Below are 21,195 nucleotides of genomic sequence, written 5' to 3'. Positions count from 1 at the left end.
TTTGTAAGTACATCGATAATAGTTATTTTATAGGCTAATTATATATTACATAAAATAAAAAATTTATATTGAGAGTTCTATAGTTTTGAAAGTGAAAAAAAAATCGATTTTTCTTAACAGCTGTATTGATGAAAATTGATAGAAAACACACCACTAATATCACGAATTTAATTGACATGAAAGTGATTGTGTAAAATGATAATTTCAATATCTCTTTTGTTTTCAAGGATGAGTGGCTTGGTCAATATGTTATTAGTCATGGGAGAGCAGCTATATAGGGTTGGAGACCATTCGGCTGAAGATTATCTCCGTGGAGGAGGTGATGACAAGGACGACGAAAGTGAAGGCTTTCATGAAGAGGGGAGACCCACTCGCCTGCCACTTGGACTCTCACTATGTAGTTGAGATGCTTAAGGTGTGGTCATCGTTCTGGTTAGTTCCTAACGTAATGAGAGTAACCGCCATTAGGATGCTCAGAGCATCGTCATCGTCCTGCCTAGTTCTTAGTGTAGCAAGAGTAAACGCCGTGGGATGCTCATGGCATGGTCATCATTATCATTGTCACTAAAGTCATCCTCCTTATAATCACGAGAGCCAACATAAGAGGAAGAGGCCTAGCACTTGCTAACAAAAGCGAGAGAGCTTTTGTAGCAATTTAATGTCATGCATTGCCTTCCACGATAGCACGAGCTAGTCCACTTAGAAGAGGACGAAGGTGTTGAACTCCAGTGCGTAAGGTGGTGAGCCATGGGAGCAACATTGTGTAAGGGGACAAGCAAAGGGAAGTCCAAAGGAGGAGAAATATGGGTTAGCTGTTGATCCAAATCTCGATGCCAAACCAACCATAGTTGACAAGTGCACGGAGGAGGATGACAAGGGTGTTGCAAACGTTGAAGGTAGCGTAAGCAAGTACCGGGAACGAGATGTCACAGTGAGTGCTGGGCTGCATAGCTACGAGGAGGGGCTCGGGAAGGATTACTTTGGTGGTGACGATGATGACAACCATGCCTTGAACATCCCAAAAGTGATCGCTCTTGCTACATCAGGAACCAAGTGGGATGACAATCACACCCTAAGTATCCCAACTATAGTCGCTCTCGCTATACCAGGAGTTAAGCGGGATAACAACCACACCCTAAGCATCTTAGTTGTGGTCGCTTTCGTTATACTACGAGCATAGTGGGATGACAACTACGCCTTGAGCATCCCGATGACATAGTAAGAGACGGACCAAGTGACAGGACAATTAGGCTTGCCCCTCATCATGAGAGCCTTTGCATTCGTTGATCTCGATGTCACCTCGTCCATGGAGGTCATCTTCAATCGGGTGATCCCTAACCCTATTTGATTCATTTTCATGATTGACGACACACTCATCAAGTTGTTCACTATGAGAAATAGAAAAAACATTCAAGTTATCTTTTTGCTTATTACTTTCATACTAATTTAGCACTTGATGTCACATATTATATTTTTCGTTAATGTAATTGATAATATTAGGATAAACAGGATTATTTATTTTATTTTTATAATTTAACTATAGGGATCCTAATGTAAATACTTTTAAGAATAAGGATTACGATGCTAATATAATTCAAATATAGAGGATAATATGTAATTATCTCGTATTTCATCCATATAAAATAACCATGGTATGATCAAAATAAATATAAGAATGAAATTACACTTATAGCTTTAATCTTATGAAATTATGTTTCATTACAAGATTAATATATTAATTATACTATCTCTATTGAGGTATCTGATCAGTTAGTATATTATTATATGAGTAATACGTCTCAAATTCGAATTCATCTGTTATTATATATAAAAAAAATATTTTATTAAAAAATATAATCGGAATACAAATATAAAACCGCTTTGAGACTTATTTGAGAAAACAAACTTTCTTTAATTCATATAGCAATATAAAAAATTATGGTGTCATAATGTAACCTTCCATTAGTACGCCTCTCTTCACGCTGAAAGATCGTTTTGCGTACACGCTTTCGTAGACGGTGCCGCTGCTCTTCCCCCTCCAAAACCCCGATCACTGGCTTCCTAACCAAACCCTAACCTCTGATCCCTCGCTGAGCTCTAACCCTAGCCTTTGAAAGCGGAAGGGAGGTAAGAGGGGGCGAGAGGCGAAGCAATGGAGGATCGTTTAGGGCAGAAGCAAGGCCCGCAGGTGTTTCCCTCCATCACTCTCTCCCACCTCTCGTCCTCTGCTCCCTCCTCCTCCGCCGCTTCCGCCTTCTTCTCCGACGACCGCTCCGGCTGCTCTCGTCTTCGGTTCCACCAGCCGTGCTCGCCCGTCCCTGTTTTTGACCTTGATCTTCAGAAGATTCAGGTTCGATGCCTTTCTGCCTTTCTTTGTTTTATGGTGCTGGGTACTGGAGAATGTGGGTGATGTTTTGTTACCCTTGTCTTTGTCTTCGGATCGTCTGTTGTCCAGATCTTCAAGTTAGGTCTGCTGGAGTTGCTGTGCGTGACCAATGAGACGGGAGACGATGACCCCGAAGAGGTTTTGTTACTTTACTTGAATCATCCACTTGATTTACTGATATTTACAGTTTTACCTTTAAATGATGGTTGATTCTCATTCTCGTTGATGTTTTGTCATAATGTATTTTTCGGTTGCACATAGTTGGTTCAGTAGAATTTATTATTTCGTTTAACAAGTTCCTTCTCCGCGTTACACAGTGTGCTTGTCAAATTTGATAATACCCTTATCATGGAATAGATTATAAGGCCGTAAAAGAGTTTTATGTAAATTTAATTTCTTTTTGGCAGAAATTGCTGTTACAAAAGAGGAAACAATTTGATTGAACAAAAAAGTGAATATGAGGAGATATGTAGAACTTGTTAAAGCTGCTGATGATTCATGTCGACTTGTTTATCAAGGTGTGAAATTGAATAGTCTTAGATGTTGTTAAAACTTATGAATATTTCGGGCCCATTCTTCAAAATTTTGAGCTTTTTGGAATGACTAGAAATCCACTTAAAACCTTTATCATAGTATCAAAGTAGGTCATGAAAACCTTTATCATGGTATCAAAGTAGGTCATGAGTTCAAAGACTGTGTATGTTCATTTTTCTCAGTGTTTAATTAAAAACATACCGATTCTTCATTTGGGCCTGCACCATACACATGGATTTCGTTTACACTTCAACCCTAGACTGGCTTTCATATGAGAGGGAATTCTAAAGTTGGACCCTCTCCTAAAAGCTTAATCTTTTGGGATTCCTGGGTATCTCAATTAAAAACTTTATCAGATGTTCTGCATATGCTAGTCTGATAAGGAATGGGTAATGTACATAAATGATTGTGTTACAACAATAGCTACTGCCAAGAAGTGTTAAAATATTTCAGAATTTCTATAAGATGTAATTGTTAAAATGCTTTTCTACTCAAGAAAGTACAATAGAATCTTATAAGAGTACATAATTTAAACATCGATAAGATTTTATGGGTAAATTTGATTGGATAATGACTCTATAAGAGCTTCTTAAAGGTGAAAAGAGAGAAAATAATAAGTTGTTAAACTAATTTGGTAATTACAGACATCTCTATTTATAGGAATTATGGGATAAAAGCTACTCTCGTAATCTCACAAAGGGTTACTGAAATAGGGATCTGGAGTTTTGAAAATATGGTTTCTAGACGATAAGGTAACCTTGAACGCTTCATGTGCAGATTAGACAATAGGGTAAGTAGGAAGAAGGTCAGTTAAATTTAGACAGTTGGGTGGTTAGGCTGGGTTTCATTTTTTGTAAAACATAACTTGTTGTAACAGGTTATAACTAGTTAATAACTAACTCTAACCAATCATAATTAACTTGTACTCTATTGAAATAAATAAAACGTGAAATACTTAACAAATTGCAACTTGGCTTATTCAAACATGACTAAATCTGAAACTCAATTAGTTCATGAGGTTTAACTATGTCGGGTGGTTTTGTTGAATTCTATGGTCATATGATCCAAATTTAACATAAACTTTCGGATTGGAAATATCAAGTCATGTCCGTTGTTGTTTTTAATCTTTACTTACACTAGTGTGAACAATAACTTTTGAGAAGCTTATTGTAAACTAGACACTGATAGTTTTTCCAAAAATATTTGGCATCTGTGCTAAACTGCATTGCACATATTAGTCTATTTCACTTTGGTTGTGTTACTCTTTTGTTGTATATGCTTTTTAACTGTTAATGGGTTGTGAAAATTATAGCTGTGTGCCTTTTTAGATTGATACAGTCTAACTCTTCCCTGTCTCATAATCAAATCCATTAACTGCATTTGCTTTTTCTAATATTTCTGATGCAGAAATATTTTTCGAGAGTATTTAAGATAGGTTTCAATACAAAGGATGAAACCAAAGCTTTTCATTTGGCCTTTGAACAGTGGAAGCTTGGAGTGGTTGTTGCAAAAACTGGTATCATTTATTTGAAATTGCTACAATGTCTTTATGATACTATTTTAAGATCTTTGCTCTTAGTGGAAAATGCATATATCCTTTTTTTTGTTTGATCTTTTTAAGGTTAAGTAAACTCAAAAAGAGGATATTGGAAGCTAACATTTTTGTGTTTTTTAGTGCTTAAATGAAATTTGATTTCCAAGTGGATGACCTGTGACTTTAGAGGTTATGCAGCAAGCTCTGACATGTGGTATTAATTTTCTTTGGTCTGAAGTCATTGAAAAAGATTTTGAAAAACCGTACTTTGTGTTGCAAATGCAATTTGAGGGTTCTAGACTTAGGGGCCTTTCATGTGTTACTGTTTTTTAATTCGTTACAAAGTTATAATTTGGATGAATTACTAGGCATTACTTGGCTTGGTTTCTTTTACTGAATATTGGCATTGACAATTTCTTGGAGTGACGGATTGCTGTTTTAATCATATGACACTCAGTACACTTACACATCATGTTTGCGTACGTGGCTGTTATTTGCCGATCTGACCATGTACCAGTGTCAAAACATAAAGATTGATACTGGTAAACACCTTGTTATTGCATTTTATGATACCATGCAGCACAAATCGGTATACCACCCAGTACTATACTAACATCATAATGGTCCAAAGGTTAGCAAAACCATTAGCAAAACCAGTATTGGTCCATGATACGGATCCTTGATTCCTTTGTGATGCTATGTTCTTGTTCCAAGTTGTATTGTGACATTTTGTTTGAAAGACACTTTGATCATCTGATGTCTACCTTTTATAAATTCATATGGCTATCAAACATCTTTGTAACCTAAGAAATTGTAAGTCGACATCTCTAATTCATAGCAAATCACAATTTTCAACATATACTTGGACATTGATTTTAGCGTGAGCCATGCAACCAAGGTGTTTGACACATGTCCGTGACACATTTTGGTATTGTTTTTCCATTGTGGTGTACGTACTGTCATGGATGCAGCTAGGTGTTTGACACATCTTTGCATTTTGGTTTTACTTTCTGGGATTATGTTATTTCATCTTCTGTCCATTTGAAAATGTAATGAATTTTGTCAATGTCTAGATCAAAGTTTCTAAAAGTGGAAGTGGTATGCAGTGGTCATGTTGCTGCATATGGTGCATCTGTAGCATGCAGTTGCATTGGTGCATGCGTACACACATATACAGGTTCCATTTTAAGAAATTTACAAAATTAATTTCAGAAAAGTATTAAAATAGTGAATATAAACTTTCTCATGCAATGTAATCACACTATATGGTTAGTTGACAATATATCTTTTCATTCAAGCATGGTAAGGCAAGTTACATGTAGATATACAAATTATAAAAAAGAACTACTAGATTTCTGTTGGATTCACTGTTTTACCACATAACTCATACAAGATAAATGTTTAAATCCTATAATCACAATCTAATGTAATATACACAAGCTTGACAAAACTCTCTAATATTAAGTTAAAGGCTGAAAGTTTCAAATATTTTCTAATAGAAATATGAAAATCTGACCATATTTTGAATCATTAACTGTTATGCGGTCTTACATGGTCTTATGCAGTATGCAGTCTTATGTTGCTGCATATGTCGCTTTATACGACCTCAAATGTTGTATGTAGTTCACTAATTTGAATTCCTGAAAACTGTTGTACTTAACTTTGACAATAAAATTAGGATAATATACATAACAATACTTTTGTCAGTTGTGACAAAATAGTGTTTCTTCATTTTGACTAAGCAAGTCGTTGTTTCATTAAATTGATAGTAACTTGTTTAATCATGGTCCTTTTTTTTCTTTCAGGTGGACCTTTAGAGAATGGATCACTAACAACTCCTAAAAGCAAATTTGATAATAAAATAGATGCCACTTCTGCCAAGATGTACTTCCATTATTATGGACAGCTGCTACATCAGCAAAATATGCTACAAGACTATGTGAGGACAGGTTTGTACAATAAGGATATCTATCAGTCATCATCTGTTGGTCTTGTATTATGTTATTAGGTTATAGAAGGAACAAACTCTTGCTTTTAACACACTAATCAAGTCATCTTACCTCTACTTTTAGTTTTCTCATTTATGAATATTGCCATGAAATCTTTTATTTATATTTTTATACTTCTTTGGTATTTCAGGAACCTATTATGCTGCAGTGATTGAGAACCGTATAGATTTCTCTGGTCGTATTGTGCTTGATGTTGGTGCTGGTAGCGGCATTCTTTCACTGTTTGCTGCTCAGGTATGTTTAAACTTATGGATAAACTTTTTAATTCATTTGAGAACAAAGTAATTATCCTGTTCATTATATTCAGGCAGGTGCCAAACACGTTTATGCTGTAGAAGCATCTGAGATGGCAGAATATGCACGTAGGCTTATTGCTGGAAATCCATCACTTGGACAGCGTATCACGGTTTGATCTTACTAGAGTTAATCACTGAAGTTGACATGTCGGACTTTTCTATAGTAATTAACTTTAGAACTCTACTCATTTTATGATCATCTGGTTCATGATGATCAGGTTATCAAAGGTAAAATTGAGGAAGTGGATCTACCTGAGAAAGCAGATATACTTATTTCTGAGCCAATGGGTGGGTGCTTTTCTCTTTGTTTCTAATGTTGTTATTGACTTTTAGTTTTTCTCTTCCTTGGTGTTATCTGTACTAAAAACCAAGTGGACTGATCCGTAACAATGTGTATCTACCGGTCCAATTTGAAAGTGGGACATGGACCGGCAGATTTTCCCCTGTCTGTTCTGAATCAGGAGTTACTGCTCGATAATCCACCCGAACTGGGCTTTTCTGCTTGGTTTTAATGGATAAAACTGGGGGGTACCAGGTGTTAAGGCTACTGTCTGGCACCTGTATCCTATGTTTTCAAATATTTTACAGCTGACAGCTATTATTTATTTATTTATTTTCTTTTTTCATCTCTGATCCCCCCTTCTCTCTCTCCCTTTCTCTCTTGTCATTTTCCCCTCCCCTCGTCTCTGAGTGTTGCCACCTAGCCTCACTGTTGCCACACCACTTTGATAAGATCCTAGGGTTTTATCATGGAAGAAAGGGGGGAATGATCACTTCGAGGGGATCGGCCTCCTTGATTACTTTGAGGGGATCGGCCTCCTTGATCACTTTGAGGGGATCGACCTCCTAGGGTTTGTCAAAAGACTTAATAATATTTCATTGTCTGTCAAAAGAAACGATTACATCACTATTTATAGAGTTCCACCTAGAGTCCACAAGGACTTGGACTCTTAATAATAAATAAATATTAAATAAATCTCTACCCGATTCTAACTGAACTAAACAGACTCAATAAACATTATTCAAAAGCTTAAAAAATAAAGGGATCCTAAGGAATCCTAACACATTTCTCCTCCACCTCCATTTCCTACTCCTCTTCCTCCCTGTGCCCCTCTTTCCTCCTGTCATTCTCCTTCTCATTTTCCTCCTCCACTTCTCCTCTTCTTCCACCACCTCCTCATGCACCCTTTCTTGTTCCTCCTCTGCCTTCTCCTCCTCTTGTTTTCGTGATGCTGTATCTGTCCCAACTTGTACGATTAAAATTTTGTGGGTGAAAATCTTGAATGTACTCAGAACAAACTTTTTTGATGTGGATGGTGCCCGAATATTGTCTCAAGCTATAGCCCAAACCTTTTGTAGGAATAAGCTGGCTATTACATAAGCAATGTTGGATGATCTAACTATGAATTTATCTATTATCTCAAGCAATGTTATATGCTAAAACATGAACTTTTCGATTTAGTGTAGAGCATGAGGCTTGCAGGATGGAGGGGGATTGAAAGGGAGGTGCAGGAGCACAAATGAGCTGTATCAGTCATTTCAGCTCTAGTATTAGCTTAAGTCAGTCGATGGTAGGCAGATGGTGGCAGCGATTTATTGAGCCCTTTTAAATCAGTTGACACTAGTTGATTTTAGCTATTGGTGAAAATGTCCATGTCCAAGAAATCAGCCAAATATGAGACAGCTTTACTGGATTCTGACTAGTAATGATGGTAATGCAATCATATGTTCAATAAATTAGGAGAGAGCATTATACTTTTGTATTTGAAACAAATGGGAATACATAAAAATGAAATGTGTTTAGGAATTTGGACATTCATGTATTTGGAAGGATAACATAATCTTCTTTATACAAATTTTAATATTCTGGAAAAATCATGGTATGCTATTGTTAGCTAGGATTTCAATACATGTTGTGGATACAGGAAGAGAGATTTATTCCTTATTTGTTTGTTATGAAATTTTGAATGAAAGCTTTAATCATATGTTTGGCTTTAGTATAAGGTGCATTTGGAAGATTAACTTTGCAGCTCTGATCATTTCATGTGATATGGTGTGTGCTGGATGCCCTCATCTGGGACTGAAATTCTACAATCAATCATGCAATATTTTTATTACTAAAACAATTTAACCATCATGAGATCTGCATGAAATAATTACTGGGATTAAAATCTTTAAAATTTACTTAAAATATATTAGTTTAAGTAGAACTATTTAAAAGTGGAGATATAAGTAGATTATATGGTCTGTTTCAAAAAGAAAAAAATCTAAGAAAAAAATATATAAGAGTTTAAGAATTTTTGAATGTGATGTGATGCCTTGATGCAGCATGTACTTGGGCACAACTATTTTCATACTCTGTGGGTGTGCTTTGCTTCATAGAACAATTGCTTTGTGCAGAATTATGATTAAACATTTTTGTTTTCTTATTTTTAATTGATGACTCGGGTAGTTTTTTTGTATTATATTGCTGTTGTGTTTGTGCATTGGGTTTAGGCTTTGCTTTTATTGATATGAATTTAATTATGAAAAAAATTCAATTGATTTGTATAATTGGGTTGATTAAACATGCATATTGGTCAGTTTCTGTGGGATGTTTTGACTTTTCTGCAAAAGGAATTAGCTTCCAACTCATTGAACCATTACATGGAACAAGCCATCAGAAGCTTATCTTCTCTGATGTTAATAATACAAGTTGCTTACAAACAATGACCTTTCTTGGTTTATGTTATCATTGATCTTCTTTAAAAATTTTCAGGCACCCTATTAGTAAATGAAAGGATGTTAGAGACATATGTAATTGCAAGGGATCGATTCCTTATCCCTGATGGGAAGATGTTTCCATCCTTAGGAAGGTACTTAAAACTGTTTATCATTCCTATGCTTATGCAAGGAACTTAAATTTTTAGCAATGCTTGATACATACAGGTTGCTGACCATATTTTCATACCTTATCTAGTGCTGCTTTTTCTAGTGCTGACCTCTTTCCCGACTGGTTGTAATAGTTTGAGAAGAAAATTTACGTACATCAAGGTCTGGTGCATCTAGATTAATTGAGATCTGCCGTAGATTTTAAAAGTTCTTGTTTTTTCAGATTGGGTGGATCAAATCATGGGGTCTTTCTTTTTTTTCCTTTGGTTGCTATTGGACGCTGTGGGGTGAAAGTCTATGTGCAAAATAACTGTAGTCAGTATTATCAGATATGATTTGATGCAAGTCATCGTGGGTATCAGAGAGAAGTGAAAAAGAAAGAATATTTAGGTGGAGATGAGATATCTAGGTCAAAGACTCCAACAAACTTACTCATTAAATCATCTTACTAACTCATAACAAACACTATACAGAAGAGAATCCCTTATTTACAATTTAGAGCATGGTTATCAATTCTGTACCAACCGACCCTCCAGTCACTGGGTCACGGGTTTAACCAGTGGGTCAACTGGTCAGACTGTATGTTTAATTAAATAATATTTTAAAAATATTTACGATAATAAAAACACAAAAAATGGAAAAGCAACCATAGCTACTAAATACTAAAGTAGAAGCGAAATAAAAATTATTATTACTAATAATATAAAAAAATCAGTCATTAAGCATGAGTTGTTAACTAATACAATCAAACTTTTGTTATCAATTTTCAACTAATTATGATGAACATAGCAATATTTTTTATATTTTATTTTATTAAATGAAATAAATTTCTAATTAAATAATCTTTAAAGTATTAAACACAAACATGCATTGTGAAGACACAGATTATGTGGAATGTAATAAATTTAGAGATAAAGAGTAGATTATACATTAGATTCAACAAGATCACAAACAAAACTCAGCTTGAAGAGGGGAGGAGATTATCCATTACATGAAGCAAGATCACAAACAAAATTCAAGTGGAAAAAGAAACATGCATGTGAAAGATTACTCAGATTTGATCACGTCATCCCGGCAGCCACATCAACATCTAGAATTGATCATGTCAGACTTTCGGTTGACTCGAAATGATTTATGCTTTTCTTGCAAAAACATGTCTTTATGCCTGAATTATCATACATGGGATAATACATGGGTCTGAAGGTGTTAACGGGTAAAGATGTAGTCAATCATCACAAGGTGTTGAGATCAAAACCTGCTTTCACCACTTATCCTTTTGCAAAATAAAAAAATAAAAAAATAAAAAATAAAACTCAGTACCTTAAAGTAGAACACTGTACTTCTAAAAAAAATAAACATAAATCAACTTACAGATGTCCAAAACAGTCCTGTGAAATATCTTAAATAATGGATGATGATGCAAATTTTGTTCCTAAAAAATATTACAATATTGAGAAAGCAAAACACCTCAAGGTGTTACACCCGATAACACCAAAGCATTTTTTTATATTCAAAAGAAGGAGCAACTCCTAAAAAGTATTTATTGTTCCCTATGATCTTTCAATCTGATTCAAGACTAAAAACCACGTCGCTGTTAAAGATGGAGGTCTGTACATGATCCAGATGTCAAGAAGCTTCCAAATGACAATCAGACAACAGTAAACACCAAATAAAATAATATGGAGACTTGGGGGAAATTATTGATGATTGGTCATATACATTGGTAAGATGCAATCGAGTATTATTTATAGATTTAGCTCATATTCTGAAGGAGCAAAGTAGACGTGAAATAGTTTAGATCTTTATTATTATGCCAATGTGTCACTTCAGTTTACTTCTATAATTTGCAACGGAAAGTAGTATCAGTTGTTGGTTCTTCTTAGCTTGTTAGCCATTTATAATACAGGTTGAAACTGTGTAGAAAGTAGAAACTTAGTTTAGTGCTCAAACTCATGATATCGCACATAGCTGACCATCTTTAGCAAACTTGGAACATGATTTCTGGAATTTTCTTCTGTTGAAAGAGTCTGTATCACATTGTCTCTCTCAAAAAGTCCATAAAACTACGTTTTTACAAAAAAATGGATATTTGATTTCTTTTTATTTGTTTGTCCCATAATTTTGTTAACATTATCATCTGACTGCTGACCTTTTCGATTCCTGACTTTGCAGGATACACATGGCACCATTTAGCGATGAATATCTTTATGTTGAAATTGCAAATAAGGTACTTGTTGGTTAAATGTATTTTTTTCTGTTCCAATCATGCGGATATTCTATGCTTGCATAGGTGTGTCTGAAGTTATTTTTTATGCTTTTGAAGATATGCTGATTCAGAACCAGTTCCATTCTGTTTATAACTTAATCACAGTGGCTGAGTGATATATCTAGTATACTGTAATTTACTTGCAGCTGAATTTGAATTCTTTCAAAAATTTGTGAACATCTTATTTTGCATGGCTAATCAGATCTGACATGGATATGGTCTTCATAGCTTGTAAATTTTTTTTTCCTGTTGTGCATAACTTTGTTAAGAAATAGGCTTTTCCTGCAATTATCTGTTTGGTGCTTTGTAAATCTATTTACAATATTAAAGTTCAAGTTGCTAGTAGAAAATCTTTGTTTAATTAATGGTGGAAAATTAAGTAGCATAAAACAAGGAAGGCAGCCCATGTAACATAACTGTGGGTTCTGTAAATACGTGCACTTTTGGTTAGTGTAATGCACTAGTATCAACTTCTTTAAAATTGAGTCCTTACTGTGAACAGTCTCAACATGGTGACATTTAAGTTCCAGAATAGATACTGAGATCCTTGTCTGTAGAGATAGGGGTCTTCCAATGTTGCTCTCCGGTCATCAAATGCTAGTTTTTAGTATCATTCTAGTACATAGCTTGCATGAGAACCTCATTGAAAGGAATCGTTTAAGAGTGTCAATTAATGGTTTAAAACGTGCCCTGGTAGGAAGCTACATTGTTCAGGCACACTTAAGCTATGCTAATGGATCTGGACATCATATTGGTTAAATTGGATATGAAATTATTATTATTTTTTGACTCAAGTTCAACATGGAGAAAGCTTGTGCTTAAGCTTTTATCCTTTAATATACTGGTGCAATAGTTTCAGCCTTTCAGGGAAGTTGCTTGTCTATGCAGGCCTTGAAACATTATGCCAGCTCTTTTGAATTCTGGTGATCATGACCCTCTTAAGAGAATATTAATTTGGGGAAATGTTACAAGGCAGTGTTTTTGCTATATGAGTTTTAGACATTTGACACAGATTTTTATCAAATCATCTTGCAAGTCAGGATTCATTTGCAATATACTACCTGGTGATAATCACACTGATTGATGTGTCATACACTTTGTTTCTACAGGCTAACTTGTGACCTGTGTATCGAAGATTATATATTAGGATAACCTGTCTTTCAAGGCTTGTTTGGATAAATTAATTATATTTCAGTACATATCAGTCTTATCAAAAGTGACCCAGATCATAAATTGAGTTTCCTTTTTATCCCTTTGAAATATTTAATATCTCTTTGCCACTTATGCTTCAGTATCATCAATTTTATCTGGTATAATTTCTTTGAAGATCAATTTGTGCTATTCCTGATTGATCCGAGTTTGATGGAGTCTAGTCTGCTTTCTATTTGAGCTTTTTTTGATCTTTGACGCTGCAGCAATAATGTTGAAGAGATCCAGAAACATGTTTATAGACAAGATGCTGTTCAAGGTTTTATAGTTAACTTGTATAGTTTCGAGAACCCAATCCAATGCTGGTTTGCCCTTGAGGTGATTTGGGTATTCTGGTACTTGTTTCATATAGCCTGCTTCTTCAGTGGTTAAAGAAGAGGCATTAAAGCCTCTAAAACATTAGTTAACTTGTAAAGTTTCCAACCACCCCGTTTCAATGCTGGTCTGCCCTTGAGGTGATTTGGGTATTCTGGTACTTGTTTCATAAAGTCTGCTTCTTCAGTGATTAAAGATAGAGGCATTAAAGCCTCATATTATCTGACTTGTAAAGTTTCCAACCACCACATTCCAATGCTGGTCTGCCCTTGAGGTGATTTTGGTATTCTGGTACTTGTGTCATAAAGCCGCCTTCTTCATTGATTAAAGAAAGAGGCATTAAAGCCTCTAATACATTAGAGAATGTAGTTGTTTAATTTCTATAACTCGATGAGCTTTCATTTAGTTTGGTTGCTTTTTCATGCATTGGAATTACTCGTGTCATGCATTTTCGGTTACAATTTTTTCGTTGTTTATTTTGAGTATTTGGTCTGTTTTGTTTGGCTTTGTCATTAGTGATATTTTTCATTAAAAAGTGCCATTATGCTCAGCCCTGATATGTACATAACATTCTCTAATTGTGATTATGTAGGCCCTATTTTGGCAGCAGCACAACTATTATGGGGTTGATCTTACTTCTTTATATGGATCTGCTTTCCAGGGATATTTCTCTCAGGTTTATTTTGCTACTTCTTTGTGTAACTTATTTTCTGCTTATATGCATATCCAGGCTTTGTTCTTTTATTGATATGTGTACTGGTCTACATTTATTACATAAAAATAATCGAGTTCTCAGAGCTGACTCAAGGTCTACATGTATTCTAATATTTCTGGATTGTATTTATCTTACATTTTAATTCTTTCTTCTTATACATGGGGGCTTATAGAATGACAGAAAGGAACATAAATAGGAACATTAAAGAATGAATGCAATTTCTTTTTCCTATTGACAATTGAATGCAATTTCTTTTCTAAATATGCATGATTGGTGTGAGGTCACATTCATTCTCCTGGGGTGAGCTTAAAGACTCAGCATGAGCCCAAGATTTTTATTTATTAACTTTCCACTACCCATTATCTTATTTATCCTCTTTAATCATTGCATAAGCAGTAAAGCCCTAGAAATCTATCAGTATCCTTGTTATGCTATACATTGCCTTACACCAATCCACCGAGACCATGACCTGCTGACTGGTCTTTGTTTAATAGAGCAGCAACAGGTTCTACTGTACTCTAGAAGTGGAGCAACCTCAATAACTTAAGGGAATCATTCTCGAAGGGCTGCATTTAGTATCTATCCCTTTAAGTTCTAGTATTTGTTTGAACATGCTCTACTTGTATCCTACATTGCTAAAATTATTTTTATCAAATCAAGTGTGCTTTGATTGAAATCCTCTTCTGTGTTTCTCTCTTCTCCCACTTTCTTTTTTCAATCTTCCTGAACCCTACTACTGCTCTTATTGATTGTCCTATGTTGCCACACTCCAATCAAGATCAAAGGCATGGTGGACAAGGACTACAATAAAGTCAATGCTGGCATAGGCTAAGGAGTTACATACTGAGAGCCAGAGTAGTTGTTGCAATGGGCTGTTGCCAAGAAGGATATATTGGGAATGCCTTATAGATGGGTGCTTGAAAAGATAATATGGGACACTGTTACTGCAAAGGAGTACTAAAGTAAGTTTCTTGAAGACATTACTACAAGAATGTATCCAAAAGATTAGTTGATATCTTTGTTGCTGCAGGAGGGTACTCAAACATTCCTAGACTGATCAGACCTGCATTAGAAGTATGGGAACCTGTACGAATTATAAGGTAATCCATAATATGTATAGCAGGTGGCAATAGAGATGGAGTAGAAATTGTTGGGTTGTCAATTGAGAGCAAGTGCATTGGAAATATGCCACTTTGTAAATATGCCCATATGAACATGGTGTGATGGTTGTGGTTGGGTTAGGTAACAGTTTAGAAGTGTTAAGGGGTGTTGGTTGGTATTGGAGTATGTAAGAAATTGTGTAGTTGATATTGTAAACTGTCATAGAACCAGGAGGAAAATGGTAATGCGTAGTAGATATCCATGAGAGTTTCTGAAGATGATCATGTGAGATGGTCATTGTCGTTAGGAAGGTTAGACTTCAGAGCATGAAGATAATTGAGACCTAACTGGTTTTGGTACCAAATTGATAGGAGATAATCCTCCTATCAGGGGTTTTTCCAATTTGAGGGGAAAAAGATGTCCTGAAGATAAAACATAGAGAAGATGTGATTATTTACTCTAAACTAATCATATTTTATTTCATGAAGAAAAATAACAAATTCTCAAGCATGTTGATGATTACTCTCATGAATATACTTCTAAGAGGTCTTACAGAAAAAAATTCTAAGTTTTTGGTCGTATTTGGTTAAACAAGAACTTAATTATCATCTGAATCTGAATTCTAATAGCTAAGCAATTTGCGTTAAAATACCATAGTTATACTAGGAATTTTGGGCATTGGTGAATTCAAAATCAATTACTTAAATACCTCTGAAAAGAATTAATAAATACAAAATATCCTTTTCTAACTTGATTAGGAGTGGATTAAGAAGTCTCCAGTTGTTTCTTAACATTAAGTTAAATGTTCTTCCGAGGTGCATAGATCTTGAAATATTACTTATGAGCTGTTGCAATTATTACAATAACAAAGTTGTAATATCCCAACTGTTTGTGGTTGGTTACATGGATCTTTTACCCTCTTGTAAAAAAACATATTCTTAGTTAAAATCATATTATGAAGAATAGTAGGTTAAAATGTTTTTTTTAATACTTATGTAGTTGAGGTTTAGAAGAGGTGGAAACAATCTTTGGATATTTTCCTTAGATTTGGTGAGCATTTGGAGTAATTAAATTAATTACAACTCTTCTGCTTTGGCACTCTTTTGTATTGTTAGTGCATCTTGCCAGTTGGTCTTGTTGTCATGAAGCCACCCAAAAAATGATTTGGCTTACAAGATTTCCTTGTTCAATTGTCACATGTTGGAGTTACTAGGACTTGCTTATCCTTAGGTGGGATGCCCAGTTTACTGTATCTTTTAGAGCCATTAGCAATTTTCTTAACACTAGTGCCAATCCTGAAGAGAGTATAATTTGCAAATTGTCATTATCAATTTTTAGTTATGTTGCCCTATTCCAGTTATGATGTGTTTTACCATCTTCTGTTGAGGGCATGCTGGAGTATTTCTGATGCTCTGTTAGGTAGGACTTGCTTTTTCTTAGGTGGGATATCAAATTTACTTATCTTTTAACCATTAAAAATTCTCGACAGTTGCGTTAATCCTAAAAAGAGAACAATAAACAGATTCAATTATTCTTTTGTCCATATTGTCACTTTAATCGATTCCAGTTACAATGTGTTTTACCATCTTTTGTTGAGGGCATTGTACTACTGCTGATGCTATGTTAATTATGTTATAAACTATATAGTTGATGCTTGTTGAATATATAAAATTAATGGAAATATACCTCTAATTGATTTTCTGTTGCATTAAACAGCCTGTGGTTGATGCATTTGATCCGAGGCTACTGATCTCTCAGCCTATTGTGCACACACTAGATTTTACTTGCATGAAGGTAAAAAATTTTGGATGCATATATATTTTCTTGGTTCTTGGCATTATATTTCTTAACATATTTAGCAGTCCTTATATTTGATAATGCGAAATTGAAGTTTTTTAAGATCAGAAAATTTATTTACCTGAAATATCATGTTAATTTCCGTTTCTTAATGTCATATGCCAAATGGTGTTTCATTTTTTCGGTTAAATCAATTCATTTTAATGGTTAACTTATATTGGCTTCTTGAAATCCCAAAAACTAGCTAGTTGTTGGGCACTGTTAATGTCATATGCTAAATGGTGTTTCTTTTTTTTTTTGGTTAAATTGTGTTATTTTGATGGTTAACTTATATGGGCTTCTTGAAATCCCAAAAACTAATTAGGTTTTAGGCACTGTTAATGTCATATTCCAAATGGTGTATTGTTTTTTTGGTTAAATCATATTATTTTAATGGTAAACTTATATTGGCTTCTTGAAATCCCAAAAACTAATTAGTTTTTTTATCCATGACTCTTAATCATCCAGGAAGAGGATCTCTATGAGATTGATATTCCTCTAAATTTTGTTTCGTCTGTTGGTACACGGGTTCATGGCCTCGCTTGCTGGTTTGATGTTTTGTTCAATGGGAGGTAATTATACACGTATATTTCAGTCGCTATCTCTTCTTCAGAGACTTACATTGGCTGCTCTCTTTTTTATTTGTAAACAATGAGTACAATGTATGAAGACTTCACTGATAGATAATATTTGGTACACATTTTTTTCGTGAACATATTGTTTATCTTCATTTCAGGCCATATGATAATATTTTACTGCATTGTTAAGTACTGTTTTTTCACCTTTGCGAATATCTGATGATGCTTTTCAACTGGGCTAAGTCAACTGTATAAAATCCTAGAATAGCATGAACAAAATGTAAATGTTTGCTTAGCCTGCAATTATCAGATCATCGATCATTCTTGACATGAAAAGAAGTTTGAGCAACAGTGATCAAGAAATAAATCACATGTATAATTATAAAGTGAAGAACAGAAGGGGAAGGAGATTGGGTATTAGAGCTAATTTTGGCCAACTGAAAAGGGCCTCTTTATCCATTTTCTTAATTGTGTTGTTGAACCTAATATTTGACGGTGATGAATATAAATTTTGATCTGCTAATAATTGTTTTGAAGAAGTTTAATTGTAGGCAACCATGCCTAATTTTTATTTATGTTTGTTTATTATTTCTAAACCAAGCTATGAACAAAGAAAAAGACAACTCTCTCCTCCCCTCATGCTGATATGGGTGCACTTTCAAGAAAGAGAGGAGAGAGCATTGATCACTTGCAAGAACTATTTTTATTTAAATTCAAGGAACTATGTATAATCAGACACTTGAGTGATTTACAATCTACACCTGCAATCTGAGATTGCAGTTATATTGCTGATATACCTTATTAGATATGGTCCATTATATTCAACCCCTTGGAATAGTAAATCACATGGGTGTTATCTACAAAATGGTCTATCTACTAAAGCCTCGGGATTCTCGAGAATATATCGGTACCTGGCTCGCCAAGGAATCATAAAACAGGGAGTTATAATGACCCTGACAAAATTCTTGATTATAATCATCACAACTCATGAGGAGTCACATCCCCACTGATCCCTTGTTTAAAAAAAAGCCATTATATATATGGAAGTGGACCTGGCCGCCCGGTTTGGCCTGGTTTGTGTACCAGTCGGTTGTCGGATCAGTAAATATTGGCTGAGCCATGGCGAACTGGCCGGTTTAGCAAACCATGGTTCAATCTTCATAACTTTTTTACAGAACTCGCAACATTATCGTTTTTGTTGCCTCCAGTAAGATTTGATGAGAATATTAAATTATTAGTGTGATATATGCAAATTTTTTTCATAAAACTATATTACCGGTAACACATCATCTAACCAACACTTGAGGTTTTTTTTTTTTAGTTGTAGTTGCTAATGATCTTCAGAACATCATCCATGAAATTGATGTTATTTCATCCTGTAGTTCTGTTCAAAGATGGCTTACCACAGCTCCAGGTGCTCCTACAACTCATTGGTACCAGCTACGGTGTGTCCTTGCCCAACCAATATATGTCATGGCCGGGCAAGAGATAACTGGACGGTTTCACCTGGTGTCTCACAATGCTCAGAGCTATACGATTTACTTGACTTTGTCAGGTTGGCCAATATATGTGATTCTTGCAACTTTGTTGTGCTTATCCTAGTAAATATGTATTAGAAATTCTGATATGGTTTCTGCAATATTTCATAAGCTAAAACATGGGGAGCTGGTGCTGATCAAGGTGGAATATTGCAGACTTTTTCCTGTAAACTTGATCTTAAGGAACCATACTATCGGCTGTCTCAACCACTACCTTATATTTTACAGCAGGATCAGCAGTCAAACACAGAGCTTATGCAATCACAGGTAATATACTGAGATTTTATTCATATAGTGAGAAAATGTAATATACTGAGAGTTTATTCATATAGTGTTGCACCAGGCCTTTTGAGCCATTCAAAAGGAATCATGGATTTAAATACCACCCAGAACACTTGTACGGATTGGTATTTATTTATCTGAGTGCCAATCCAATATACTGAGAGAAAATGTAATATACTGAGAGTTTATTCATATAGTGTTGCGCCAGGCCTTTTGAGCCATTCAAAAGGAATCATGGATTTAAATACCACCCAGAACACTTGTACGGATTGGTATTTATTTATCTGAGTGCCAATCCAATCCAATTCGCTCAGTTCGTTCAGATATGAACTATATGAACAGCACTCACCTCCTTATACTGGGGGTCTCGGATGGTAAGCAGCCCACAAATAGTGCCTCTTTTTTCTAAGTTTTTAACAGTTGTCACATAGCGTTTGCTGCCTCCTCACTGTCATGTTGCCACCATCTCCTATTGGTACATATCAACATCCAACTATGTTGCCACCTCCTCACATAGCGTTTGCTGCCTCCTCTTTCACATTTACGTTCTTTTTGTTTCTCCTCTCTTCTTTGGTCCAAACGGTACCGACTCTCATTATGTGAATTTGTACTGATAGTGAAGTGATCACTTTTTCTTCCTTGAAATTAACCTGTCCTCCTGTATTACTTGACAAATTTTTGTGTGAATTTTCTATTGGGACAGGAACTTTCCCCACAAATTCAGGATGGGACTGGTCCCAGCCTAGCAATAATACCGTCACAGATTTCTGAGGCATCAGAGCAACAACACAAACATGGTTCCTGCTCAGGTTCATAAAATGACATTCTTGTTACCAGATTAGCTGCATCAATCCTGACATCACAGGTTGTCTATCTAGCGAGCTGACTACTGAATCAGGGCAGGAAGTCTGCTGCATTCTGCTGAAGCTTACTTGTGCAAATTATAATTAATTTATTAATTCATGCTGATCGGAACAATTCGAAAATTCAAGCTTTTCTGAACTAATGTTCTGGAAATTGATGTGTAGACAACTGGAGCTTTTAATGAGTGGATGGTTTCCTTTTTCATCCAAATGGTTTGCCTTTTTGTAATGTGGCGGTGTTTGGTGTATTATTCTCAATTAATGACGAATTTTTGCTATAGTGCAGCATAATCACGTTGGACAAAATTCTGTGTGTGCCGCCGGATAAGTTGTGTACTTCCAGATATTCTTTTTCTGGATGCAAACGTATTCAACCTATTGTTTTTGCATGTTGCATTGTTATTTTTATATTTATATTTATATTAGGATCTTTCATGTCATTAATATTCATATATATATATATATATATTTATATTAAGATCTTTCATGTCAACAATATCCATGTAAAAAATAAGGTTACTCCGATTTATGTTCGATATTTTTTATATAAGTATATAAATCAGAAATCTAAAAGACACTATCACTAAGAGCTTCTAAATGACATTAGTTTAGATTTGAATTGTAGCTAACAGTCAAGTAATATTTTATCTCAAATATATGCTAAATTTAGTCTTCGAGTTAATGTAAAAATCACTAACTCTGTAAGGGGCATATGCGTATTTTGAAAACATAAAAAATAATTCTATAATATAAATATGATATTCTAAAATATTTTCTTCGTTTCTCTTGCCAGATTGTCCGGCCAATAATAAAGCGGGTAGGGTAAAGAGGACGGAGTTTCGGGATATTTCTTTTTCATCCA

The 21,195-nt window shown here is 34.9% G+C and overlaps 1 protein-coding gene across 1 annotated transcript; it reads left to right on the top strand.

The window, feature by feature from the left end:
* The first annotated feature begins 1,962 nt into the window (after positions 1-1,962).
* On the top strand, positions 1,963-20,627 carry LOC135626465 (probable histone-arginine methyltransferase CARM1). Its single transcript, XM_065131781.1, has 15 exons — positions 1,963-2,350; positions 2,456-2,524; positions 4,328-4,436; positions 6,260-6,403; positions 6,594-6,697; positions 6,771-6,869; positions 6,978-7,047; positions 9,518-9,614; positions 11,803-11,857; positions 14,013-14,096; positions 16,953-17,030; positions 17,541-17,644; positions 19,033-19,205; positions 19,301-19,455; positions 20,174-20,627. Exons 1-15 carry the CDS (start codon positions 2,153-2,155, stop codon positions 20,285-20,287), a joined length of 1,653 nt encoding a protein of 550 aa, XP_064987853.1. The 5' UTR covers positions 1,963-2,152; the 3' UTR covers positions 20,288-20,627.
* Positions 20,628-21,195: the final 568 nt, after the last annotated feature.

This window comes from Musa acuminata, chromosome BXJ2-11 (assembly GCF_036884655.1).
Source record: "Musa acuminata AAA Group cultivar baxijiao chromosome BXJ2-11, Cavendish_Baxijiao_AAA, whole genome shotgun sequence".
Taxonomy (NCBI): domain Eukaryota; kingdom Viridiplantae; phylum Streptophyta; class Magnoliopsida; order Zingiberales; family Musaceae; genus Musa; species Musa acuminata.
Note: the sequence above shows the minus strand (reverse complement) of the source record. Positions and strands in the feature narration are given on the sequence as shown.

Excerpts from the sequence above, each read along its gene's own strand:
- LOC135626465 (XM_065131781.1), top strand. The coding sequence starts at position 2,153 with ATGGAGGATCGTTTAGGGCAGAAGCAAGGCCCGCAGGTGTTTCCCTCC. Across the intron at positions 6,404-6,593 it reads ACAAGACTATGTGAGGACAG|GAACCTATTATGCTGCAGTG; the intron begins GTTTGTACAATA and ends TTGGTATTTCAG. Across the intron at positions 17,645-19,032 it reads GATGTTTTGTTCAATGGGAG|TTCTGTTCAAAGATGGCTTA; the intron begins GTAATTATACAC and ends TTCATCCTGTAG.